The sequence below is a fragment of the Nycticebus coucang genome, chromosome 4 (assembly GCF_027406575.1).
Source record: "Nycticebus coucang isolate mNycCou1 chromosome 4, mNycCou1.pri, whole genome shotgun sequence".
NCBI classification, from domain to species: Eukaryota; Metazoa; Chordata; class Mammalia; order Primates; family Lorisidae; genus Nycticebus; species Nycticebus coucang.
The window spans coordinates 138,303,533-138,330,183 of NC_069783.1; the positions used below are offsets into that span (position 1 = coordinate 138,303,533).

At 42.7% G+C, this 26,651-nt stretch overlaps 1 protein-coding gene and 1 non-coding gene across 6 annotated transcripts in view; both read right to left on the reverse strand.

The window, feature by feature from the left end:
• Nucleotides 1-26,651, reverse strand: part of DEPDC5 (DEP domain containing 5, GATOR1 subcomplex subunit) — a 175,195-nt gene that overhangs the window by 143,331 nt on the left and 5,213 nt on the right. For all 5 annotated transcript variants that reach the window (XM_053589971.1, XM_053589968.1, XM_053589970.1 and 2 more), the window contains exons 4-10: nt 26,042-26,088; nt 22,537-22,622; nt 20,933-21,016; nt 16,716-16,765; nt 6,609-6,678; nt 1,871-1,949; nt 609-670 (exon numbers count right to left, since the gene is read on the reverse strand). In XM_053589971.1, the coding sequence (XP_053445946.1) occupies nt 609-670; nt 1,871-1,949; nt 6,609-6,678; nt 16,716-16,765; nt 20,933-21,016; nt 22,537-22,622; nt 26,042-26,088 (478 nt within the window). The remainder of the gene's footprint in view (nt 1-608; nt 671-1,870; nt 1,950-6,608; nt 6,679-16,715; nt 16,766-20,932; nt 21,017-22,536; nt 22,623-26,041; nt 26,089-26,651) is intronic.
• LOC128585015 (U12 minor spliceosomal RNA) lies at nt 11,046-11,145 on the reverse strand. Its single transcript, XR_008379783.1, has one exon. It is a non-coding gene; the product is annotated as a U12 minor spliceosomal RNA (small nuclear RNA).

A 26,651-nucleotide genomic window follows, 5' to 3' on the forward strand; every position in this document is an offset into this window, starting at 1 on the left:
CTTTATCATGTTGAAGTGATTAGGGCAATTTAAATTTGGAGTTCAGTTCTTTTCTTTTTGAAAAAAAATTTTTTTTTGGAAACAAGGTCTCTGACTCTATTGCCAGGGCTAGGTGCAGTGGCATGATCACAGCTCATTATAACCTCAAATGATCCCCACCTCAGTCTCCCAAGTAGATGTGACTACAGGTACTTGCCAACATACCTGGCTAATGGAGTCCAGGTTTTAACTAAAATAGCTCAATTTAAGGTAACTTAATAGAAACAGTGCATTTTAAGAATCTGTAGCAGGGCGGCGCCTGTGGCTCAGTCGGTAAGGCGCCGGCCCCATATACCGAGGGTGGCGGGTTCAAACCCAGCCCCGGCCAAACTGCAACCAAAAAATAGCCAGGCGTTGTGGCGGGCGCCTGTAGTCCTAGCTGCTCGGGAGGCTGAGGCAAAAGAATCGCTTAACTCCCGGAGTTGGAGGTTGCTGTGAGCTGTGTGAGGCCATGGCACTCTACCGAGGGCAATAGAGTGAAACTCTGTCTCTACAAAAAAAAAAAAAAAAATCTGTAGCAAATAATGTTTACTTACTCAGTGAGATCTGGTATATAACAAGAAACGTACCTTCCATTTGGTAAATAGATCAGCAAGGAAACCATTCACAGCTTTCTCAAAATACAGATCCCCTGAAAAGAAACAATGAGAATAGGCTGAAGACTACCTTTATTTCTTGCTTGTGTTTTCTTCTTTCCTGTGAAGTAACAGGAATGGGACCAAAGAAAAGGTGGGTTCTGTTATATTTTAAAACAAAATCATAAAACTCAGGTACAAAATGGCTTAGTCCTACAGTTTCTATCAAACCTAATTTTTTTCTCTTGGGAGCTAGAAGTACTGGAAAGCCAAATTTAATATCTGCCTCACTCAGTAAGGGGCCAGGGCTTCAAGAGAAAATACAAGTTTTAAAAAAGCTTTGATGAGCGAGAAATGCAGTGTATCTTCAGAATGAGAGAACAATCTAACTTCCAAATATGATAATTCTCAGAGTGATGCTTAGAGATTGTTAGAAGACAATTCAGGGCGGCGCCTGTGGCTCAGTCGGTAAGGCGCCAGCCCCATATACCGAGGGTGGAGGGTTCAAATCCGGCCCCGGCCGAACTGCAACAAAAAAATAGCCGGGCGTTGTGGCGGGCGCCTGTAGTCCCAGCTACTCGGGAGGCTGCGGCAGGAGAATCGCCTAGGCCCAGGAGTTGGAGGTTGCTGTGAGCTGTGTGAGGCCACGGCACTCTACCGAGGGCCATAAAGTGAGACTCTGTCTCTACATAAAAAAGAAGACAATTCAGTGGGCCCTGGGCATTCATGAATTATCATTGGCAGTTCCTGACGTTCATGAGGAACCTTGTTGATCCATAACAAGAGTTAATTTGTAACTTTTCTAAACACAAATTTGGATTATATGCACCATGAGGCTGGTATGTTGGACACAACATTCGCACTTCACAGCAGCTTTATTGTTCTCCACTCATTATGTCATCATTCAAATAAAATGAAATAGACTTGGTTAATTCTGTGAATGACAGGAAGAGAAACAAAAGATATCAAAGTGTTGGTTGCTAACCATACTCATTCTGTAATTTTTCTTCCTATACTTAGAGAATAATTAAAGATCTGAGGATTCAGATTTTTTACTAATACTTTATTGAATTTTATGGACTTTGTGATCTTTTATATACACATATATATAATTTACCTACCTCTATATAATTCATTTTAGCATCAGAACCTATCTTTAAACAATGTCAAGAGCTCATTGTAAAATGATAACCAATTTGGGGGAAACCAGAAAATTCTCCCAAGTGGCAGTTACAATCAGCACTTAGGAACAGTACCATAAATATCAAAATCCCACATTTCACAGCTCATCTGAATAAATATGTAAACCATAGCCGACGTAGAACGGAACACCACCTGAAATAAACAAAAACATAACTGCGTTAAAAAGCAAGGATGTACAATGTTTCAGTTCTGTAAAATGAAGAACTTCTGGAGATCTGCTTCATAACAGTGTAAACATACTTAACACTATGAACTATACACTTAAAAATGGTTAAGATGGTAAATTTTATGTGTTTTTTACCAAAATTTTATTAAAAAGCAACAATGGGAGAATTCTTTAAACTATGATGTGAAACTTCATGCACGCATTTTCTTTTACTGAAAAGGGCACAGTGATTCACCCCTACAATCCCAGCACCTATGGAGGCTGAGGCAGGAGGATCGCTTGAGCCCAGGAGTTCAAGGTTACAGTGAGCTATGATCACACCACTGGGCAACAGAGCAAGACCCCCATCTCTAAAAGAAAAAATAAAATAAATTTTAAAATAAAACTAGAAAATAGTTACTGAGCTTTTACTCTGAGTCCTATAGCATAGGCAGTGAGAAGATCTGATCCCTGACCTCTAGGAGCTTACAGTACAGGATAAAAATATGCAAAATGTTGCAACAGATACAAACAGTCCATAAAGGCTCAGATAAAAAAAAATGCAGACTTCTCACTATTGCACTTGACTAGTCTTAAAAAAAAAAAAAAAGATGCAGAAAAGGCAGTAAATCTACCTGAGAAGGTCCTAGAAATCTAATTATGGTGACAGAACTCGGGCTGAGATATACCAGATGATGACCTGTCAGTTTAATGAATTAATAATTCACACCACACATTCCCTACAGATACACTGATTCAAGGATAAGCATAAGTGGTCTTCTGGCCCTATGTGCTATACCACACTTTATCCATACTTTCTCTTTTCCACCGAACTCTGAAACTATTTGGTGGGAAAACAAAACATAAATCTCTGATAATCTTTGTTCAGTAGAGATCTGCTTCTTAAAGACAGAAGCTCCTGGGTGGCGCCTGTGGCTCAGTGAGTAGGGCACCAGCCTCATATACCGAGGGTGGTGGGTTCAAATCCGGCCCCGGCCAAACTACAACAAAAAAATAGCCTGGTGTTGTAGCAGACACCTGTAGTCCCAGCTACTCAGGAGGCTGAGGCAAGAGAATCACCTAAGCCCAAGAGCTGGAGGTTGCTGTGAGCTGTGACGCTACAGCACTCTACCGAGGGCGACAAAGTGAGACTCTGTCTCTTAAAAAAAAAGAAAAAGACAGAAGCTCCTTAAAAACCATTCAAGCTCTGGCACTTTCTATAGTTCCTGAGGCATACCAGGCATTTGAAAAATTCACTCGCCCTTTTCTTCCCTTTTAGGGAGGAATGGGGTGGGGGACAGGGTTGCCCTCTCTTGCCCAGGCTAGAGTGCAGTAGTGTGAACACCAGTGACAACAACTTCAAACTCATAGGCATAAGAGATGCTTCTGCCTCAGCCTCCCCAGATGCCTGCCACTATGCCAGTAATTTTTGTATTTTACTATTTTTATTTACTAATTTTTGTATTTTATGTAGAGACAGGGTTTCCCTATGTTGTCTAGGATGGTCTCAAATTCCTGAGTTCAAGTGATCCTTCACCTCTGTCTCCCAAAATGGTAGGATTATAAGCACAAGCCCACCATGCTTGGCCACATTCTCCCTTTCTAACACACAAAGACACCAAGTTTGGGAGGAGATATACCTTTCAAAATGTTAACTATGATCATCTCTGGGTATTGATATTATAAGTGATTTTGCTTCTTTTTGTTTACTTTTTCTAATTATGAACTCTATTAGAGAAATGAACAAAAAATACATATTTTCTAAATTTTTAAATAATAAACAGGCAAAGTTCTTATAATTAAAGTGGTTTTTTTTTTGTTTGTTTTTGAGACAGAGTCTCTCTCTTTGTTACACTCAGTAGAGTACTGTGGCTTCACAGCTCACAGCAACCTCAAACTTGGGCTCAAATGATGCTCTTGCTTCAGCCTCCCAAGTAGCTGGGACTACAGGCGCCCGCCACAACACCCCAGCTATTTTCTTTTATTTAAGAGATGAGGTCTCGCTCAGGCTGGTCTTAAACTGCTGAGCTCAAGCTATCCACCCACCTCAGTCTGCCAGAGTGCTAGGATTATAGGTGCGAGCCACCATACCCAGCCTTAAAGTTATTTGTTTTAAAAGATGTCATTTTAGCTTTTTTACCAGACAAGGGGGCCTGTTCATTCTTTCTGGAGAATGTGTATTTCTCCATAAATCTATCCTGCTCTGGCTCTGTAAGCCTTTCTCTTCAGCCTCAATAAACATTGTTTCACACTTGAAAAACAAAACAAAGATACTATTGTAGGCAAAATTATTCTAGAGATAGGCTGCTTTTGTGTGAGGGGATAAGGAGTGCAAAGGCTTACAAAGGAACTTTTTAGGGGGATGAAAAATGTTCTACCTTGATGGAAGTAAGAATGGTGTATACATTTCTCAAAACATCAAACTGTGTACATAAGATGGGGGGGTTTGTTTTTGTTTGTTTTGTTGAGATAGAGGCTTACTTTGTCACCCTTGGTAGAGTGCTGTGGCATCATAGCTCACAGCAACCTCCAACTTTTAGGCTTAAGCAATTCTCTTGCCTCAGCCTCCTAAGCAGCTAGGACTATAGGTGTCTGCCACAATGCCCAGCTATTTTTAGAGATGAGGTCTCGCTCTGGCTCAGGCTGGTCTTGAACCTGTAAGCTCAGGCAATCCACCCGCCTCGCCTCCTAGAGAGCTAGGATTATAGGTGTATGCCACCACGCCTGGTCATAACATGGTTTTATTATATGTATGGATATGTTTTATTATATGAAAACAATATCTTGCGGGGGTGTCCAAACCATGGATCACATGCAGATTATGTGAGGACATTTTTGCTTAGCTGTGGTCACCAATATCACAAATATTATGCACTGACTTTTATTTTGCTCATCAGCTTTCATTAATGTTTGTGTATTTAATGTATGGCCCAGGACAACCGTTCTTCCAATGTGCAGCAGAGAAGCCAAAAGAGTGGACAGCCCTGTCACAGAGTGGCACCTATGACCCAGCAAATACACTCTATATACATTTTTTTTTTTGGAGACAGAGTGTTACTCAGTTGCCCTGGGTGTCAGTGCCATGGTGTCATAGTTCACAGCAACCTCAAACCCTTGGGCTCAAGCAATCCTCTTGTCTCAGCCTCCCAAGTAGCTGGTACTAGAAGTGCCTGCCACAACACCTGGCTAGTTTTTCTATTTGTAGAGATGGGATCGCACTTTGCTCTGGCTGGTCTCAAACTCCTGAGCTCAATCACTCCACCTCAACCTCCTCAGCAGAAGCAATTTCAACCATGCATGGTTACCATGCATGGCTCCAAATGTACCCTTAATTACAAAATTTTTTTTTTAATGTTTAAAGAGATGGGATCTCACTATGCTGCCCAGACTAGTCACAAACTGGTCCTGAGCAATCCTGCCCTCTCAGCCTTACAAATCATTGGTGTGAGCCACTGTGCCCAGCCTTTAATTACAGACTTAAAATATAGTATGGAGTACCAAAAATCTAGCCAAGGAAGCACACATACATTTTTATTCAACTTAAACAATTCAAAAATAAACAAAACAAATACTAGGGCAAAAAATAGATGCATTAACACTACATATACAGAAAACTATAACAACAAAATTTAGATATGGTTACCTCTAATGCACTGGTTTTCAACTAGGGGTGATTTTTGTCCCCAAGGGGACATTTGCAATGTATGGAGACATATCTGGGGCTATCATGACTCGCAGGGTAGGGTGTGGAGGATGATTCTGGCATCTCATGAGTAGAAACCATGGGGATATTAGTAACTATCCCACAGGGAACAAGACAGGCCCCCATCACATTACTGAATTTGGGGCCAGATAATTCTCTGTTCTGGAGGCCTGTTCTGTACACGCAGCATGTTTAGCAATGACCTCACTAGATGCCAATGGCACAAGCCCCCAGTTGTGACAACCAAAAATGTCTGTAGACATTGTCAAAAGCCTGTTGGTGGGGAGGACAAAATTATCCCTGGTTGAAACCACTGCTCTCATGGAGACAGGAAGATGAGAAAAAAGAAAAGCAGACAGACAGTTTAACTTTTGTTATGTGTCAGTGAGCATAACATCCTGCAGGTTAGATACTAAATCTCTATGTTTAATATTAAACACATGCCAGCTCAGCGCCCGTAGCTCAGTGGTTACGGCACCGGCCACATACACCTGGGCTGGCAAGTTTGAATCCGGCCTGAGCCTGCCAAACAATGACCACTGCAACCAAAAAATAGCCAGCATTGTGGCGGGTGCTTATAGTCTCTTGGGAGGCGGAGGCAATAGAATTGCTTGAGCCCAAGAGTTTGAGGTTGCTGTGAGCTGTTAACACCACGGCATTCTACGGAGGGCAATATAGTAAGGCTCTGTCTCAAAAAAATATATATCTATATCTATATAAAACAGATGCCTTCAGAAGAAGGCAATAAAGATCAAAACCAAACTGGAGCAATCCAACTATAAAACATCAGAGTTGCAGGAGACCCTGACAATTATCACCAGTTCCACCTGGGCAAACAGTAGCAATTATGAGATCATCAGATTATTTATTTATTTTTTTTTTTTAGGGCATAGATAAAATGGTAGGGAGAGATAAAACTGAAAAGTTATTTTATAAATCTTACCCTGGTATCTTCGCTAATATAACCACACATGACTTTTTCATTCTTGACCCACAGCTCACCAGCTTGTGCCCTAAAAGGAGACACACACACAAATTATTATAAGTTTTAAACTAAACCAACAAGAAATAGAGGCAACTTCCAGAGGCGCTCTCTACTCTGAGACTTACAGCCAATGAATTGACTAGTTACAGATTTTCAAAGACAGCCCAACAAATTATCCAATATAAATTCTCATACTATATTGAGTATGTACAACAGGAGTGCTTAATCTGGGAGCCCATAGACAACATGTAAATCTAAGAAAGGGCTTCAGAGAATCTGTGAACCCTCTGAAATGATATATAACTTTCTAGGGTGGGCGGTGCCTGTGGCTCAGTGCGTGGGGCACTGGCGCCATACGCTAAGGGTGGCGGGTTCAAGCCCAGCTCCGGCCAAACTGCAACAAAACAATAGCCAGGCATTGTGGCGGGCACCTGTAGTCCCAGCTGCTCGGGAGGCAAGAGAATCGCCTAAACCCAGGAGTTAGAGGTTGCTGTGAGCTGTGTGACATCACGCACTCTACCGTGGGGTGAGACTCTGTCTCTACAAAAAAAACAACTTTCTAGGGAGAGAATCTACAACTGTGGTCAAACTTTGAAAGGGCCCATGTCACAATAAAAAGTTGAGAAGCACGGATGATAGCCGGGCGTTGTGGCGGGCGCCTGTAGTCCCAGCTACTCGGGAGGCTGAGGCAAGAGAATCGCTTAAGCCCAGGAGTTGGAGGTTGCTGTGAGCTGTGTGAGGCCATGGCACTCTACCAAGGGCCATAAAGTGAGACTCTGTCTCTACAAAAAAAAAAAAAAAGAGAAGCACGGATGAACAATTTTGTGCTAACCTCAGGGGTTTTCTGTTGTTGCTATTTTTCTTTTAGAGACAAGGTATCACTCTGTTGGCTGGGCTAGAGGTGCAGTGTGTCGTCATAGCTCACTGCAACCTTGAACTTCTGGGCTCAAGCAATCCTCCTGCCTCAGCCTTTTGAGGAGCTGAGACCACAGGCCCATGCCATGACATCTCGCTAATTTTTCTATTTTTTATAGAGATGACATCTCACTGTTGCCCAGGCTGGTCTCAAACTCCTAGCCTCAAGCAATTCTCCCACTTCAGCCTGCCAAAGTACTAGGATCAAGAGTGTGAGCCACTGCACCAGGCCTGCTAACCCCCGTTTTGATACAATGAATTTTGTTTTATTTTTGGCCAGGGCTGGGTTTGAACCTGCCACCTCCAGCATATGGGGCCAGCACCCTACCCCTTTGAGCCACAGGCACCGCCCTTGATACAATGAATTTTTAACAGGGACATAAATCTATCATAGTATAAGGAGTAGAAAACAAGCAGTCAGGAGATAGAAGGTACAGGGTCCCTGTTCAATGGAGGCTACTTTGCTGAGACAGAGTCTTACTCTGTGGCCTTACATTTAGTGCTGTGGTGTCACTGTAGCTCACAGCAAATGCAAACTTTTGAGTTCAAGCAATTCTCCTGCCTCAGCTTCCCAAGTAGCTGAGAATACAGGCACCCACCACAACAACTGGCTAATTTTTCTATTTTTAGTAGAGATGGGGGTCTCACTCTTGCTTAGGTGCTGAAAATTTTTAATGGAAACATGGTGCTACATTTTTAAGGACTGACGTTTTTCCTCTGCAACTTTTGAGAGTGTAAAATGGATAGTACAGTATAAAATGCATAGTTTTCATAGCTGACCGGCCTGGAGAGAAACTGGTCTAGGCAGGGATCCACCTCTGAGTGTCACTTACTGGTTGAATGGCCATGGAAAAATAATTCATGAGTTCAATAATCTTATCTTAAAGAATGACACAATGATACTTACCACACAGAGCAATTTTGAAAATTAAACCAGATAATGTGGGAAAATAGTTGAAGTTAGCATTAGGACAGAGAACAGGAGCTCGGGCGGCACCTGTGGCTCAAGGAGTAGGGCACTGGCCCCATATATGGAGGATGGTGGGTTTAAACCTGGCCCCGGCTAAAAACTGCCAGAAAAAAAAAAAAAAGAGAGAGAGAGAGAACAGGTGCTCAATTAAGAGTACAAGTAACTATATGTATTAAGGAGAACTATAAGTATAGCCAATATACTGGAGAGAAAGTGGTAGCTGTTACCTAAGGACCCAGTAATCACTCATCCCTCGCCAAACCTCTCAAGCCCTTATCTTCTACCTTATCTCACTTTCTTTTCTCCAATGTAGTCACTGGCTTGACCTAAACTGTCAGTCCTTATAAAAAAGAAAAGACTAGAAAAAAAGCCTGAAAAGGCTGCATACCACGAGTCGCAGCTCAGTTACCTAAGAAATGCTGAACAATCTATCAACCTCTCTGGGCCTCCCTCATATCTGCAAAACGAAGTTGGTTAGACCAGACCTATCTATGGCTTACACCTACAGCCTTGGTTCTCCTTTGCCCCAAAATCAGTATATGTGGTTAAGAAGAATCCTACCCCATCCATCTTCTAGGGCTGGGAAGGTCAAATGTCATATACTGTAAATGAGAGAACTTGGTAAACCGCAAAACAGTTATTATTATCTCTATGGAAAAAGTTCTTTATTGAAAAGTATGCATGGGCCAGACACGGTGGTTAAAAAACAAAACAAACAAACAAAAAACTCTCTAGCCCAAGAGTTTGAGGGCATTCTACTGAGGGAGACAAAGTGAGAGTCTGTATCAAAAAAAAAAAAAAAAAGGAAAAGAAAGAAAGAAAAGCATGCATGCATACACAGGCACACACACATACAGAGCAAATGCAATGTTGACCCTGATTCCTAAGCCTTTAATTTTCCTTTACCCAAAAGGAACCAAGAACAGCCCAAAGGCAGTACCTTTCTCTTTTCTACTGGTTCAAAGGAGAAACAAATGCCACTGACAAGTGCAAGCACATAATTTATATCCCCCAGGACACAACCCAAGAGTATGCAAGGCTTCTCACAGAGTGCAAGAGTAGCAAATGGCACACGGCCAAGCCCTAGACCTCAATGAAGGAGATCTCAGAATACCAGTCCTTGATTTATGCATGAGCTTTAGGCAGGTCACTTCCCTTGTTTTTCTATCAAGTGAGTTGTGTGGGGTCAGTGATGACCACTATCCTTTATAACTAAGTTTCATCACTCTGTGAATTAAAAAGTTAAAATAAGTTACAATTAAACAGGTGAGGGTCCCAAGAACAGTATTTTAACAAAGCAAAAAGCCGGGTGAGGTGGCTCACGCCTGTAACTCTAACAATCTGGGAGGCTGAGGCAGGTAGATTGCTTGAGTCCAGGAGGTGAGACCAATCTGAACAAAAGCAAAACTCCATCTCTACTAAAAATAGAAAAAAAAACAGCTGGGCGCTATGACCGGCGCCTGTAGTCCTACCTACTTTGGAGGCTGAGGCAGGAGGATTGCTTGAGCCTTACGGTTTGAGGTTGCAATAAGGTGTGATAACAACACTGCACTCTAGCTAGAGCAGCAGAGTGAGATTCTGTCTCAAAAAAATTAACTAACTGTCCAGGCACGGTGACTAATGCCTATAATCCTAGCACTCTGGGAGGCTGAGGTGCAGGGATTACCTAAACTCACCAGTTAGTTAGAGACCAGCCTGAGCCAGAGTGAGACCTCGTCTCTAACAATGGCTGGACATTGTGGCAGGCACCTGTAGTCCCAGCTACTTGGGAGGCAAGAGAATTGAATCACTTAAGCCCAAGATTTTGAGGTTGGGGCGGCGCCTGTGGCTCAGTGGGTAAGGCGCCGGCCCCATATACCGAGGGTGGCGGGTTCAAACTCGGCCCCGGCTGAACTGCAACCCAAAAATAGCTGGGCGTTGTGGCGCGTGCCTGTAGTCCCAGCTACTCAGGAGGCTGAGGCAAGAGAATCACTTAAGCCCAGGAGTTGGAGGTTGCTGTGAGCTGTGTGACGCCACGGCACTCTACCGAGGGCCATAAAGTAAGACTCTGTCTCTACAAAAAAAAAAAAAAAAAAAAGATTTTGAGGTTGATGTGAGCTATGATGCCATGGCACTCTACCGAGGGCAACAAAGTGAGATTCTATCTCAAAAAAAAAAAACCAAAAAAACATTAATTAACTAATTAAAAAATTAAAAACATAGACCAAGTACAGTGGCTCATACCTGTAATCCTAGCACTCTAGGAGGCTGAAGCAGGAGGATCACTTGAACCAAGGAGTTTGAGGTTGCTGTGAGCTAGAATGATGCCACAACACTCTAGCCTGGGCAACAGAGTAAGACTCTGTATCAAAAAAGGAAAATAAAGAAAAAAGAAAAACCAAAAAAGAAAAAAATTTAAAAATAATAAAGCAAAAGTTGGATCAGTAAAAGATATTTCACTTTAAAATACTGGGGAAATTTTCTTTTGGTATTTTCCTTAATGTTTTTAACATGCTAATTTTTTTTTAATTGGGGCAACCTTTACCCGCTCAAAAATTCATCTCACATAAGCAGTGAGGATTCAGGCATCACCCCAAATTATTATTTTTCTAACTCACAAATTTAAGGCATGCTAATTTAATTTTTTAACACTCTATACTGGGAATTTGCTCAGAGGAAATAAAAATGTTTAAGAAAAAATAATGTTTTAAAGGCAGGGTCTCAGGTGGCCCCTGTGGCACAGTGGGTAGGGCACCGGCCTCATATACCCAAGGGTGACGGGTTCAAACGCAGCCCAGGCCAGCTAAAACAGCAGTGAGAACTGCAACCAAAAAATAGCCAGGCTTTGTGACAGGCGCCTGTAATCCTAGCTATTCAGGAGGCTGAGGCAAGAGAACAGCTTAAACCCAAAAGCTGGAGGCTATTGTAAGCTGTGACACCACGGCACTCTACTGAGGGTCACAAAGTGAGACTCTGTCTCAAAAAAATAAACAGTAAAGGCAGGGTCTCAAGATAATGAAACTGTCTCATATGTCCTAAATTATTTAACTAATTACCAGGTTGAAAGTTAAATTATAGGAAAATTCTTTAAAAATTCATTAATGCCATCAACTATACAAATAATGACTATACTTTCTTTTCCTCATGAGGTCCAGAACATCTCTTTTGTTCATCCATTCATGTAGTTAGCAAGAGAAAGTGAAGTTTGAGCCAATGTACAAATACTATCAATCTTCTGGAGAAAGGATAGAAGACTTTGATGTTGACATTTAACTATGTATGCCTAAGCAAAATATTAGGACAGATCTTGGAAAGTCTAAGACTGACATTGTGTCAGGATTTTCTTTATCTAGCACCACATATATGGGGGCATTTACAAAAAAGAAATAAGGAATTTAAGAATGAAAGGGATCTGGGAGGGTTTCTAAACCATGGCTCAACAAACTATATGCAGCCTATGGGACAAATCCAGCCCATCTCTTGTTTTTGTATGGTCCATAGCTACTAATGGTTGTTACTTTTTTTTCTTTAAAAGACAGAGTCTCACTTTATTGCCCAGGCTGTGGCCTCACACAGTTCACAGCAACCTCCAACTCCTGGGCTCAGGTGATTCTCTTGCCTCAGCCTCCCAAGTAGCTGGGACCACAGGCGCCTGCCACAACGCCCAGCTATTTTTTGTTGCAGTTTGGCCGGGGCTGGGTTTGAACCTGCCACCCTCGGTATATGGGGCCAACACCCTACCCACTGATCCACAGGCACCGCCCCCCCAGCTATTTTTTTGTTGCAGTTTGGCCGGGGCTGGGTTTGAACCTGCTACCCTTGGTATATAGGGCCAGTGCCCTACTTACTGAGCCCCAGGTGCTGCCCGGTTGTTACATTTTTAAACACACGCACAGAGAGAATATGCAATAGAGACCTGAGATCTATATGACCAATGAAATCTAAAATATTTATTATCTAGTGCCTGACAGAAAAAGATTCTAAACCAATCATAGAATGATTGCAGATGTGGAGACTGAGAGTTTACCTGACTTATCCAATATCACACTACTCACTGATCAAGTGATAGCTAATCCCTGGCACTGAAGAACTTAGTAGATCACTCACTTAGAAGTGAGGTTTCCTGACCCCTGGTTCACCATCCCATGAATCTAGGTTACATTTCATCACTTAAAAGTTGTGCTTTAGGGCGGCGCCCGTGGCTCAGTGAGCAGGGCGCCGGCCCCATATGCCGAGGGTGGCGGGTTCAAACCCAGCCCCGGCCAAACTGCAACAAAAAAATAGCCAGGCGTTGTGGCGGGCGCCTGTAGTCCCAGCTGCTGGGGAGGCTGAGGCAAGAGAATCGGGTAAGCCCAAGAGTTAGAGGTTGCTGTGAGCCGTGTGACGCCACGGCACTCTACCCCAGGGCGGTACAGTGAGACTCTGTCTCTACAAAAAAAAAAAAAAAGTTGTGCTTTAGTTGCTTGAAGTTTTGTTGTTTGGTTTTTTTTTGTAGAGACAGAGTCTCACTCTACCCTCGGTAGAGTGCTGTGGCGTCTCAGCTCACAGCAACCTCCAACTCCTGGGCTTAGGCGATTCTCTTGCCTCAGCCTCCTGAGTAGCTGGGACTACAGATGCCCGCCACAACGCCTGGCTAGCTTTAAAACAATTAAACAACCTAATTAAAACAACCAACTTTTAAAACATCCATTTAAGGGTGGTGCCCACAGCTCAGAGGGTAGGGTGTCGGCCACATACACTGAGGCTGGTGGGTTCGAGCCCAGCCCAGGCCAGCTAAAATCAACAATGACAACTGCAACAAAAACATAGCCGGGCGTTGTGGCAGGTGCCTGTAGCCCCAGCTACTTGGGAGGCTGAGGCAAGAGAATCCTGTAAGCCCAAGAGTTTGAGGTTACTGTGAACTGTGATGACACAACACTATCGAGGGTGACACATGGAGACTCTATCTCAATAAATAAATAATAAAAGGATTCAGGGGCTGGACACAGTGGCTCACTCTTGTAATCTCAAAACTTTGGGAGGCTGAAGTAGGGAGATCACTTGAGCCTGGGAGTTCAAGATAGAATGGACATTATAGCGAGACACCTATTTGCAAAAAAAAAAGAATTAGCCAAGCCTGGTAGTACATGCCTACAGTCCTCGTTACTTGGGAGACTGAGATAGAAAGGTTGCCTGAGCCCAGGAGTTCCAGGTTGCAGTGACCTATGATCACACCTGATAAGAGCCACTGCACTCCAGTCAGGCAATAGAGGGAGATCTCATTTCTTAAAAAATGGAAAAGAGGCTCTGTGCCTGTGGCTCAAGCGGCTAAGGTGCCAGCCACATACACCTGAGCTGGCGGGTTTGAATCCAGCCTGGGCCCACCAAACAACAATGATGGCTGCAACCAAGAAATAGCCAGGCGTGGTGGCAGGTGCCTGTAGTCCCACCTACTTGGGAGGCAGAGGCAGGAGAATCACTTGAACCCAGGAGTTGGAAGTTGCTGTGAGCTATGATGCCACAGCACTCTACCCAGGGCAACAGCTTGAGGCTGTCTCAAAAAAAAAAGAAAAAGAAAAATGGAAAAGAAAAAGTTAACTGGGTGTGTGCAGTCAGGGGGACAGAGTGAGGCTCTGTCTCATAAACAAAACAAAAAGGATACCAGCTAATAAATATAGAAAGGACGACTGAATTAGAAAATCACTATTTTACAACAATTAACAGTGACTAAAATCATTGGAGAAAAGTTGATGAGGAGCTTTATAATAGGGAACCAAAATGCATCATCTGAACCCACTGAGCAATCTTAGTATTACTAAAAGTCAGTCAATCAGGCTGGGCATGGTGGCTCCCGCCTGTAACCCTAGCACTCTCAGAGGCAAAGGCTGGTGAACTGCTTGAGCTCTGGAGTTCAAGCCTAGCCTGAGCAAGAGCAAGAGCCCAGCTCTACTAAAATAGAAAAACCAGTTGGGCATAGTAGTTAGCACCTGTAATCCCAGCTACTTGGGAGGCTGAGGCAAAAGCCCAGGAGTTTGAGGTTGCTGTGAGCTATGATGCCATGGCACTCTACTCAGGGTAGCAGGGTGATACTCTATCTCAAAATAAAATAAACAAATAAAGTCAATTGGACATAAATATGTTTGTGTATACACCGCAAATTTCAGGAAAGATGCAGATTATTTCTGGAGAAAAGAATATGTATTTCATTTTATACCTTATCATATACTATTTGAATGCTTTAATGTGTGCATATAGTACTTTTTGAATTTAAAAGGGACTTCAAGAAGTTCTAAATATCACAAACCAATATATAGAAATAATTTCAATAAATCAAGACCACAGCAATATAGTTTAAAATGTAATAAAAGAACTATTCTCAGCTCGGCACCTGTGGCTCAAGTGACTAAGGCGCCAGCCACATACACCAGAGCTGGTGGGTTTGAATCCAGCCCGGACCTGCCAAACAACAGTGACAACTACAACCAAAAAATAGCCAAGCGTTGTAGGTGGCACCTGTAGTCCCAGCTACCTGGGAGGCTGAGGCAAGAGAATCGCTTAAGCCCAGGAGTTGGAGGTTGCTGTGAGCTGTGATGCCACAGCACTCTACCTAGGATGACAGCTTGAGGCTCCATCTCAAAAAAAAAAGAACTATTCTGCTAGTCATCTTTTTCCTTTTTTTTTTGAGACAGAGTCTCATCGTGTCACCCTTGGTAGGGTAGAGTTCCATGGCGTCACAGCTCACAGCAACTCAAACTCTTGGGCTTAAGCAATTCTCTTGCCTCAGCCTCCCAAGCAGCTGGAACTACAGGTACCCACAACGCCGGCAATTTTTTGGTTGCAGTTGTCATTGTTGTTTAGCAGGCCCAGGCCGGGCTCGAACCTGCCACCTTTGCTGTATGTGGTCAGCACCCTACTCACTGAGGTACAGGCATTAAGCCTATTCTACTAGTGATCTTATGACTCTAAACCTACTTTTTTTTTTTTTTTGTGGTTTTTGGCCAAGGCTGGGTTTGAACCCACCACCTCCAGCATATGGGACTGGCGCCCTATCCCTTTGAGCCACAGGCGTCACCCACTAAACCTACCTTTTAATCTATAAAATAAAAAGGTTTGATTAGATATTATCTACGTTTTTTTCCCCCAGTTCTAATACTATATGAGTCTCTAACTCCTCTGTTACAGAATACCAAGTAGCGTTAGCAACTTCTTCCATTTATCTTAAAACTACTATAGTGTATCCTGTTGTTTGTCTAAGAGATAATGTAACATTTTAAGGTCTTGCATATTTTATTACATGGATAATGATGTGCCTTGAATGCCTTATGTAGCCTAGTTACTGCATAGATAAATCAAGAGTGATATAATAGGCACCTGTGGCTCAGTGGGTAGGCCACCGGCCCCATATATCGATGGTGGTGGGTTCAAACCCAGCCCCGGCCAAACTGCAACAAAAAAAATAGCCAGGCGCCTGTAGTCCCAGCTACTGGGGAGGCTGAGGCAAGAGAATAGCCTAAACCCAGGAGTTGGAGGTTGCTGTGAGCTGTGATTTCATGGCACTCTACCAACGGTGATAAAGTGACTCTGTCTCTAAAAAAAAAAAAAAAAAGACTGATATAATAAGGCTGGGCACGGTGGCTCATGCCTGTAATCCCAGCACTCTGGGAGGCCGAGGCAGGTGGATCACCTGAGCTCATGAATTTGAGACCAGCCCAAGCTAGATAGATCGAGATCCTGTCTCTAAAAATAGCCAGGTGTTGAGGCAGGCGCCTGTAGTCCCAGTTACTTGGGAGGTTAAGGCAAGAGAATAATTGCTTAAGTCCAAGAGTTTGAGGTTCTGTGAGCTATGACGGCACAGAACTTTACTGGGGGCAACAAAGTGAGATTCCGTCTCAAAAAAAAGAAAGAAAGAAAAAATGGCTCAGCGCCCATAACATAGTGGTTATGGTGCCAGCCACATACACCGAGGGTGGCAGGTTCGAACCTGGCCCAGGACAGCTAAACAACGACAACTGCAATAAAAAAAATAGCCGGACATTGTGATGGGCTCCTGTAGTCCCAGCTACTTCTGAGGCTGAGGCAAGAGAATCGCTTAAGCCCAAGAATTTGAGGTTACTGTGAGTTGTGACACCATAGCACTCTACTGAGGGTGACATAATGAGACTTTGTCTCAAGAAAAAAAAAAAAAAAGAAAGAAAAACTAAAAAGAGTGATATAATAGCTACCTGATGCCAGCAAATTCCACCTTCTGGGTGATATAAGCACATGTGCTGACCTAAGGGGAGAGAGAAAGAGATTTAACATATTGAGGCCATAAAAAGTCACAAATGAGGTCTCCTGGCTTTTCAGTTTCTTCTAACAACACAAAATTCAATTCACCTTGGAGTAATAGATTTACCCACATGGGAAAACGGGCTGAGGTAGGTATAACTGTAGGTGCTTAAAGAGTCTGACAAATACAGACAATAGTAAAGACCAGGTAGATAATACATGGTGACCTCACAGACTCAGTAGAACCTCTGACCACCCGAGGGACTATAACAAAACACTCAACATACAGAGGCGGTCATAATAGATCTGCGCCTACCGGACTGATACATACATGAAAGCATTTATTTTCTCCAAGAGGTTAACAATATTATATTTTAGGAAAACAGTATTTCATGAAGATTAGGAGTATGAGCTTTGGATGGATGAAGACCTGAGTCTGAATCCCAGGACCCACTTTACTAATTTATAGTAGAACCTCTGTAAGTTGACCACACAAGGGACTCTTAACAAACTAATCAACATACGGAGGTGGTCCACATAAGGAACTAGGCCTATCTTACTGATGCGTACATGTGATGCATGTCTGGTCGACAAAAATTAGGTCAACTTAATGAGGTTGTTAATGTAGGGGGTGGCCAACTAAGGAGGTTCTGCTGCACTTACACTCACATGTTTACAGCTATATTTACATTTACATGCTCCTCTAAATATAGTAGTTCCTCATTTTATCACTCATTTTAGAAAATGGAACCCTCCCTCACCAAATATAATGAAAAACAAGCAAAAATTCTTTTCCTGAAAATGTATACTATGGCTCAGCGGCTGTGGCTGAAGCAGCTGAGGTGACAACCACATATACCAGAGCTAGCAGGTTTGAATCCAGCCCAGGCCTGCCAAACAACAACAACTGCAACCAAAAAATAGCCAGGCGTTGTGGCAGGCGCCTGTGGTCCCAGCTACCTGGGAGGCTGAGGCAAGAGAATTGCTTTATCCCAGGAGTTTGAGGTTGCTGTGAGCTATGATGCCACAGCACTATACCCAGGCGAACAGCTTGAAGCTCTGTCTCAAAAGAAAAAAAAAAGAAATAAAGAAAATGTATACTAAATGGCATTTTGATCTAGAAAGTGTTGTTTCATAATATGCAAACACTCCAATAAGAAGCATTTTCAGGGCGGCGCCTGTGGCTCAGTGAGTAGGGCGCCGGCCCCATATGCCGAGGGTGGTGGGTTCAAACCCAGCCCCGGCCAAACTGCAACAAAAAAATAGCTGGGCGTTGTGGTGGGCGCCTGTAGTCCCAGCTGCTTGGGAGGCTGAGGCAAGAGAATCGCGTAAACCCAAGTTAGAGGTTGCTGTGAGCCGTGTGACGCCATGGCACTCTACCCGAGGGCAGTACAGTGAGACTCTGTCTCTACGAAAAATAAAAAAGAAGCATTTTCAGGGCTTGGTGCCCATAGCACAGTGGTTACAGTGCCAGCTACATATACCAAGTCTGGTGGGTTCGAACCCAGCCCAGGCCAGCTAGAACAACAATGACAACTGCAACAAAAAATAGCCAGGTGTTGTGGCAGGTGCCTATACTCCCAGCTACTAGGGAGGCTGAGGCAGGAGAATTGCTTAAGCCCAAGAGTTGGAGGTTGCTGTGAGCTGGGACAAAGTGAAACTCTGTCTCAAAAAAAAAAAAAAAAAGAAGCATCTTCAGAACTAAGTCATAATTCTGATGAGCTAATCTTTCAAGTAAAAAAATGTCCATTAAAAATAGAAAGAAAAAAAAAAAAGGGCGGCGCCTGTGGCTCAGTCGGTAAGGCGCCGGCCCCATATACCGAGGGTAGTGGGTTCAAACCCGGCCCCGGCCAAACTCAAACTGCAACCAAAAATAGCCGGGCGTTGTGGCGGGCGCCTGTAGTCCCAGCTACTAGGGAGGCTGAGGCAAGAGAATCGCTTAAGCTCAGGAGTTGGAGGTTGCTGTGAGCTGTGTGAGGCCACAGCACTCTACCAAGGGCCATAAAGTGAGACTCTGTCTCTACAAAAAAAAAAAAAAAAAAGAAAGAAAGAAAGAAAAAAGAAAAAATGTCCATTAAAAATACCTATGGGGCCAGCTGCAGTGGCTCATGCCCATAATCCTAGCACTCCAGGAGGCCAAGGCGGGTGGATTGTCTGAGCTCACAGGTTTGAGACCAGCCTGAGCCAGAATGAGACCCCGTCTTTAAAAATAGCTGGGTGCGGCACCTTACTCAAAGGAGTAAGGCACCGGCCCCATATGCTGGAGGTGGCAAGTTCAAACCCAGCCCTGGCGAAAAATAAATAAAATAAAAATAAAAATAAATTAATTAAAAAAAAAAGTAGCTGAGTGCTGTGGCGGGCGCCTGTAGTCCCAGCTACTTGGGAGGTTGAGGCAAGAGAATCACTTGAGCCCAAGGGTTTGAGGTTGCTGTGAGCTATGACACCACAGCACTCTCCTAGGGCAATAAAAATAAAAATAGGGCAGTGCCTATTGCTCAAAGGGGTAGGGCACCAGTCCCATATGAGGTGCTAGGTTCAAACCCAGCCCCAGCCAAAAACCACAAGAAAAAATAAAAATAAAAATAAATAACTATGTAATCCTAGCACTCTGGGAGGACAAGGTGGGTGGATTGTTTAAGGTCAGGAGTTCGAGACCAGCGTGAACAAAAGTGAGACCCCTGTCTTTACTAAAAATAGAAAAAATTAGGCATTGTAGTGGGCGTCGATAGTCCCAGCTACTCAGGAAGCTGAGGTAAGATTGCTTCAACACAGGAGTCTGAGGTTGCTGTGAGCTATGATGCCACAGCACTCTACCCAGGATGGCAGAGTGAGACTCTGTCTCAACAAAAAATAAATAAATAAATAAATAAATAAATAAATAAGCTGGGTGCAGCGCAGTAGCTCACACCTGTAATTCTAGCATTCTAGGAAGCTGAGGCAGGCAGACTGCTTGAGCTCAGGAGTTCAAGACCAGCCTGAGGTGGCTCATGCCTATAATCCCAGCACTCTGAGAGGCTGAGGTCGATGGATTGCCTGAGATCATGAGTTCAGAGACCAGCTGGAGCAACTGTAAGACCCACTCACTAAAAAAGTAGCTGGGCATTTGTTCTGGCACCCAGATACCTGAGAGGCCAGGCAAAAGAATTATTTGACCTCAAGAGTCTAAGGTTGCTGTGTGCTATGACACCACAGCTCTCTACTGAGGGCAACAAAGTAAAACTCTGTCTTTAAGAAAAAAGAAAAAAAAAGACCAGCCTGAGCAAGAGTGAGACCCCATCTCTAAAAATAGCCAAATGTTGTGGTGTGGGCACCTGTAGTCCTAGCTGCCTGGGAGGCTGAGGCAAGAGGATCGCTTGAGCCCAAGAGTCTGAGGTTGCTATGAGCTATTATGCCACTGCACTCTACCCAGGGTGACAAAGTGAGATTCTGTCCAAATAAATAAATAAATAAATAAGGAAAATGGGAGGCAAAAAGCAGTCTGACCTAGCAATCACAAGATCCAGGTTCTTGCCAAGTATCAAGAGCTTGCTAGCTATCTAGCCTATAAATTAGTAACAATAAATACCTATCCATAGAAGATGTGAAAAACAAATGAGATCAAGTGAAAAATCTGAAAACTAAAGTGTCTGGCTCAGCACCCAGCACAATGGTTATAATGCCAGCCACACACATGGAGGCTGGTGGGTTCAAACCTAGCCTGGGCCAGCTAAGCAACAATGACAACTGCAACAGAAAAACAGCCAGGCGTTATGGTGGCCGCCTATAGTCCCAGCTACTTGGGAGGCTGAGGCAACAGAATTGCTTAAGCCCAAGAGTTGGAGGTTGCTGTGAGCTGTGATGCCACGGCACTTTATCAACAGTGACGTTCTGTCTCAAAAAAAAAAAAAAAGAAAAATGAAAACTAAAGTGCCATTTAAATGTAAAATATAGTATAATTTCGCATTTAAACTTAAAATGTAGAATAAACCTCTGTAACAATAAATAAACAAAGCTGAAAAAAGTTATGAAGAGGAAAAAGAATAGAAGAACACACGGGATACTTACAATAATTATCTGTAGATGCTAGAAACGGAAATGGTTTTATACTCTTCTCCCTACTAACTCTTCTAAATATCTATGATAAACAGGGGTTATTCACATAATAACAGACTTTTTTAAAAATCACACCTACCAAACTTTTCTTTAGTCGCCACATATCCCCACGGCCAATATACTGATCCTTAAAAGTTAATTCCACTAGGTCAAGGGTCACATCCTAAAAGGGATAATAATAAATCTTGCCATTACTCCGTCACAATTTATATTCATAAATTAATGTCCACTCCCCATGGAAAAAAAAAAAAAAACTACTAGAAATCTAAAAAAACAGAATTTTGCCCTGTCAAAGGCAGCTTTCACGTGTAGATAATAATAAGTCTACAACTGATCCTACAACAGCTGTATCACAATCATTTTGAGTGCAAACAGTGCAGCCAGGTGCAGTAGCTCACACTGTAATCCAGGACTTAGGGAGGCTAAAGTGAGAGGTTTGCTTGAGGCTAGGAGTTTGAGATTAATCTAGGCAACATTGTGAGGCCTTATCTTGTCAAAAAATTTAAAACTTAGGCCAGGCATATAGGTGTGTGCCTATAGTCCTAGTTACTCAGGAGGTAGAGGTGAGACAATTGCTTGAACCCAGGGATTCAAGGTTAATTGTACCACTGCACTCCAGCCTAGGAGGCAAGACTCTGTCTCTAAAAAATATAATAATAATAATTAAAATACAAGTATGACCAAAAGGAAGCTTAAGAAAAAAAGATAAAAGAGAGAAAAAAAAAAAGAGTTCCAGGCTGGACAGTGGCTAAAGTCTATAATCCTAGCACTCTGGGAGGCCAAGGTGGATGGATGCCTAAGTTCAGGAGTCTGAGACCAACTCAGCAAGAGCGAGACCCCATCTATACTAAAAATAGAACAATTAGCTGGGTGTTATGACAGGTACCTATAGTCCTGGCTACTTGGGAAGCTGAGGCAGGAGAATCACTTGAGCCCACGAGTTTGAGGTTGCTGTAAGCTATGATAACACCATGGTACTCTACCCAGGGCAACAGAGGTAAACTCTCTCTCAAATTAAAAAAAAAAAAAAAAAAAATACATATATACCCAGTACTGGCTCCGCACCTGTAGCTCAGAGGCTAGGGCACCAGCCACATACACTGCTTGAGTGCAAACAGTTGGCGGGTTCAAATCCAGCCCAGGCCTGCCAAACTACAATGACAACTACAACCAAAAATAGCTGGGTGTTGTGACAGGCACCTATAGCCCCAGCTACTTGGGAGGCTGAGGCAAGAGAATCACTTAAGCCCAAGAGTTTGAGGTTGCTGTGAGCTATAATGCCACAGCACTCTACTGAGGGCCACAAAGTGAGACTCTATCTCAAAAAAAAAAAAAAAACGGTACCAGAGTACAATTTTGTTTTAGTTGCATTCTGGCACACAAACATGACATTGATTTATGTGCTTATTTCCCTAATGTCAATACCTTCTGGACAATTTTTACATATTATAGCATTGTATTTTGAAGAAAAATGAGAAAATGTAAAAAATTTTACATATAGCTTCATATATAGAATCTGAAATGCAACCCACATACTACCTATAACCTAAAAGACCTAATATAGCCACATATTTAATAGTCTAATTCTGTATTTAAGTAACCCATTATTTCCTTAGTGACTTAACCTGGAAGAAAGGTGCTAATCATTCCAAAAAGATATTCAAGTCCAGAACAAAGACAAACCTTAGGGTCTACAACATTCACATAGACATCTTGATAAGGTCTTAGCCGGAACACTTGAGTCACAGTCTGGTCCACACTGATAGTTTCTGAAATAGTGAAGAAGTCTGGCTCAAGTGACACATTTTGAAAAAGCTAGTACATACATTCTAATCTATAAATACTTAGACATTAAACAAGCAACACAACTGATTGTTTTCCATGGGCAAATCACAATTTGCTGCTTTCCAGGAGCTTAAGCTCAAGCAATTGAAAAAATAAGTGAGATTAGGGTGGCGCCTGTGGCTCAGTGAGTAGGGAGCTGGCCCCATATACTGAGGGTGGAGGGTTGGAACCCAGCCCTGGCCAAACTGCAACAAAAAAATAGCCGGGCATTATGGTGGGTGCCCATACTCCTAGCTACTCGGGAGGCTGAAGAAAGAGAATCGTCTAAACCCAAGAGCTGGAAGTTGCTGTGAGCTGTGACAGCACAGCACTCTACTGAGGGCGACAAAGTGAAACTATGTCTCTAAAAAAAAAAAAGAAAGGAAAAAAAGAAAAAAGAAGTGAGATTAGTAAAGTATTACAAGAATGAAAAGCAAGTATCCAATGTACTAAATGCTAATATGAAACCAGTAGATGAACTAATACACGCCCACACAAGAGAAAAACTCAGTTCAACTGAAGGGGAGGAGTGAGAGGGAAAGGGGGAGAGAGACTGAGGTGCTCTTATCTCACAGGCACAATGTACGGGTATATGGCACACCTCCTGGGTATGGGATCCAACTACAACATGGACCCTACCTAACAAACGCAAACATTGTATCCTAATCATTTGTACCCTCGTATTAATCTGAAATTAAATAAATAAATAAGGCCAGTCACGGTGGCTCACACATGTAATCCTAGCACTCTGAGAGGCCAAGGCGAGTAGATTGCCTGAGCTCAGGAGTTCGAGACTAGCCTGAACAAGAGTGAGATCTTATCTCTAAAAAAAAAAAAAGAAAGAAAGAAATAGCCGGGCATTGGGGCAGGTACCTGCAGTCCCAGCTACTAGGGAGGCTGAGGCAAGAGGATTGCTTGAGCCCACGAGTTTGAAGTTGCTGTGAGTTATGATGCCATGGCACTCTACCGAGGGTCACAAAGTAAGACTGCGTCTCAAAATAAATAAATAAATAAATAAATAAATAAAATTCACTCCTTAAAAAAAGGAGAGGTGGTGGGGTGCAGTGGTTCATGCCTGTATTCCTGGCACCAGAAAACAAATAAAAAAAATTAAAAAAAAAAAAAGAGGCTTGGAGCCTGTAGCTCAGTGGAGCCAGCCACATACACCGGAGCTGGCGGGTTCGGATCTGGCTCCAGCCTGCCAAACAATAACAACTACAACCAAAAAATAGCTGGGCATTGTGGTGGGTGCCTGTAGTCTCAGCTACTTGGGAGGCTGAGGCAAGAGAATCGCTTAAGCCCAAGAGTTTGAGGTTGCCGTGAGTTGTGCCGCCATGGCACTCTACCCAGGGCAACAGCTTGAGACTTGGTCTCAAACAAAACAAAACAAAAAACAAAGAAAGAAAGAAAAAGAAAAATTAGCTGGGCATAATGGCGCACACCTGTAGTCCCAGCTACTCAGAAGGCTGAGGCGAGAGGATCATTTCAGCCCAGGAATTTAAGGTTGCAGAGAGCTATGATTACGTCACTGCACTCCAGTCTGGGCAAGGGGCGCGGCGCCTGTGGCTCAGTCGGTAGGGCACCGGCCCCATATACCGAGGGTGGCGGGTTCAAACCTGGCCCTGGCCAAACTGCAACCAAAAAATAGCCGGGCGCTGTGGCGGGCGCCTGTGGTCCCAGCTGCTTGGGAGGCTGAGGTAGGAGAATCACTTAAGCCCAGGAGTTTGAGGTTGCTGTGAGCTGTGTGAGGCCATGGAAAAAATAAATAAATAAATAAAAATAAAAAAAAAAAAGAGAGAGGGGAGGGCAGAAAGGAAAGGGAAAGAAGGAATTTAAGTAGCATAAGAAAGTTCAAAGAACTGGGCAGCTCCTGTGGCTCTGTGAATAGGGCGCCAGCACCATATACCAAGGGTGGGGGGTTCAAACCCAGCCCCGGCCAAATTGCAACAAAAAAATACTTGGGCATTGTGGCAGGCACCTATAGTCACAGCTGCTTCGGAGGCTGAGGCAAGAGAATCGTCCAAGCCCAAGAGTTGGAGGTTGCTGTGAGCTGTGATGACACAGCGCTCTACCAAGGGCGACAAGGTCAGACTCTGTCTCTAAAAAAAAAGAAAATTCAAAGACCTGTAAAAATCCGTAAGAAAAAAAGAAATCCCTCATTTAGAATGAAAGTATCCATAGTAATTAAGGAAAAAATAAACTTTTCAATGAGCCATTAAGTCTGGCAAGTAAGAAAATCATGGGTGGGAGGAGATGGGGTAAGGGTAGGAACACCACTCTTAGGAATAAGGTTTTATAGAATGTTTTCCAATCAAATTAATATACAGAGAGTGCCAAAATAATATACAGAGAGTGCCAAAATAATGTATACATAATTTAAGAAAAAACTGTATTAAAATTGTCATACTCAATATATATCAGTAACATTTAAAATATACAAGATAACAAACATTATTAGTACATATTGAATATTATGATTTTAATACAGTTTTTTCTTTCTTAAAAAGTATATACATTTTTTGGCACCCTCTGGATTGAATGGCTAAACCTGAGCGTCTGACATCAAAGCCATTTAGAGCAACACAGAAGTATTTTGTTTTTTTCTCTTACTATTTAAGGAATTATCTGTTTAAAGAATTTATTTTAAGGAAGGAAAATCAATTTCAATTAAATTATTTACCATCAGTTAACACCCTGGTTCCTTAAGTAGCATGGCATAACCATTACAGGGAAAACAAAAAAATTTTGGATACAGAATGAGTAAATAGAATCACCATTCTGGCTCCACTTAGATTATAGTCTGGCTAAAACTAAATTTCCTTACTCACTCAAGAGTTGTTGGAAGGATAAAGATAAATTATAAAAAACTCCATTGGGCAATTATATACATCTCTTCCCCCACCGCCCAACTCATCTCAGAATAGGCATTTACAAATTATTTTGTGAAACAAAATACTATATGAATAATGCAACCTATATGCTTGTTTTTCTCTTGTGTGGGTGTATATTTAGAAAAACATGTTTTACCAACAATTTGCAGAGTTATTTATAACCTTTCAGATATTCAGATAAACTTCTCTCATGAGTCTAAACAAGGATAATTTCTTCATTGCCCTCAAGATGCAGACAAATGAGATTCCTCCAGTTTTGATACCTAACAATTTTTTTAGCAGGAATACAATTTGATCAGAGAAGTACTGGCCCACATTCCCTGAGATTATGAAGACAGGGTTCTTACTGTTTCTGAGATGGTAAATATAAAACTCTCAGAGAGAGCCACTTCCAACTGTCTTTGTTCTCCCTAAAATCTCTCTTTGTTACCCTGAAAAAAAAAAAAAAATCTCAGAGGAAAGGTAATCCTTACCCTTCTGTAAATCTTCCTTAAGTGACTTGACTTGCAAAAGCAGAGGGCTGGAAAACAAAGCAACAAAAACGTGAAATACTGTAAGCGTTAACTCCCCAGCTTTCTTTATCCCCCACAAAAAGCAAAGAGATCACTGTGGACATATTGTAACTTGTACTACAACAATGGGAGAAAACTCCCTTAGAAACAAGGAATCGCTACACAGGCACTAAAGAAAATGGACAAATGGGACAGAATTTTTCAGAGCTGTCATCTCATCTTTAAAGCATAAAGACTATTTTTGAAAATGTATTGGTTTACCAAATCCTAGAGGGCATGAGCATTTTTTTTTTTTTTTGGACAGGAAGTAGGATTTATTATTGGTAGGCGCAATTGATAGGCAACACAATGTTAAGTTCTCACGAGTACAGGGCCTGCCACTTGTCCAGGGGGCCACGATTGGGGATGTATTTGACCCCACAGCCATCTGGGATGAGTCGCTTTTCAGCCACCATGTCTTCAAATTCATCTGAGTTAAACTTCATAAAACCCCATTTCTTGGAGATGTGAATCTTCTGACGGCCAGGGAACTTGAACTTGGCCCTGCGAAGGGCCTCACATGATCCTTGTT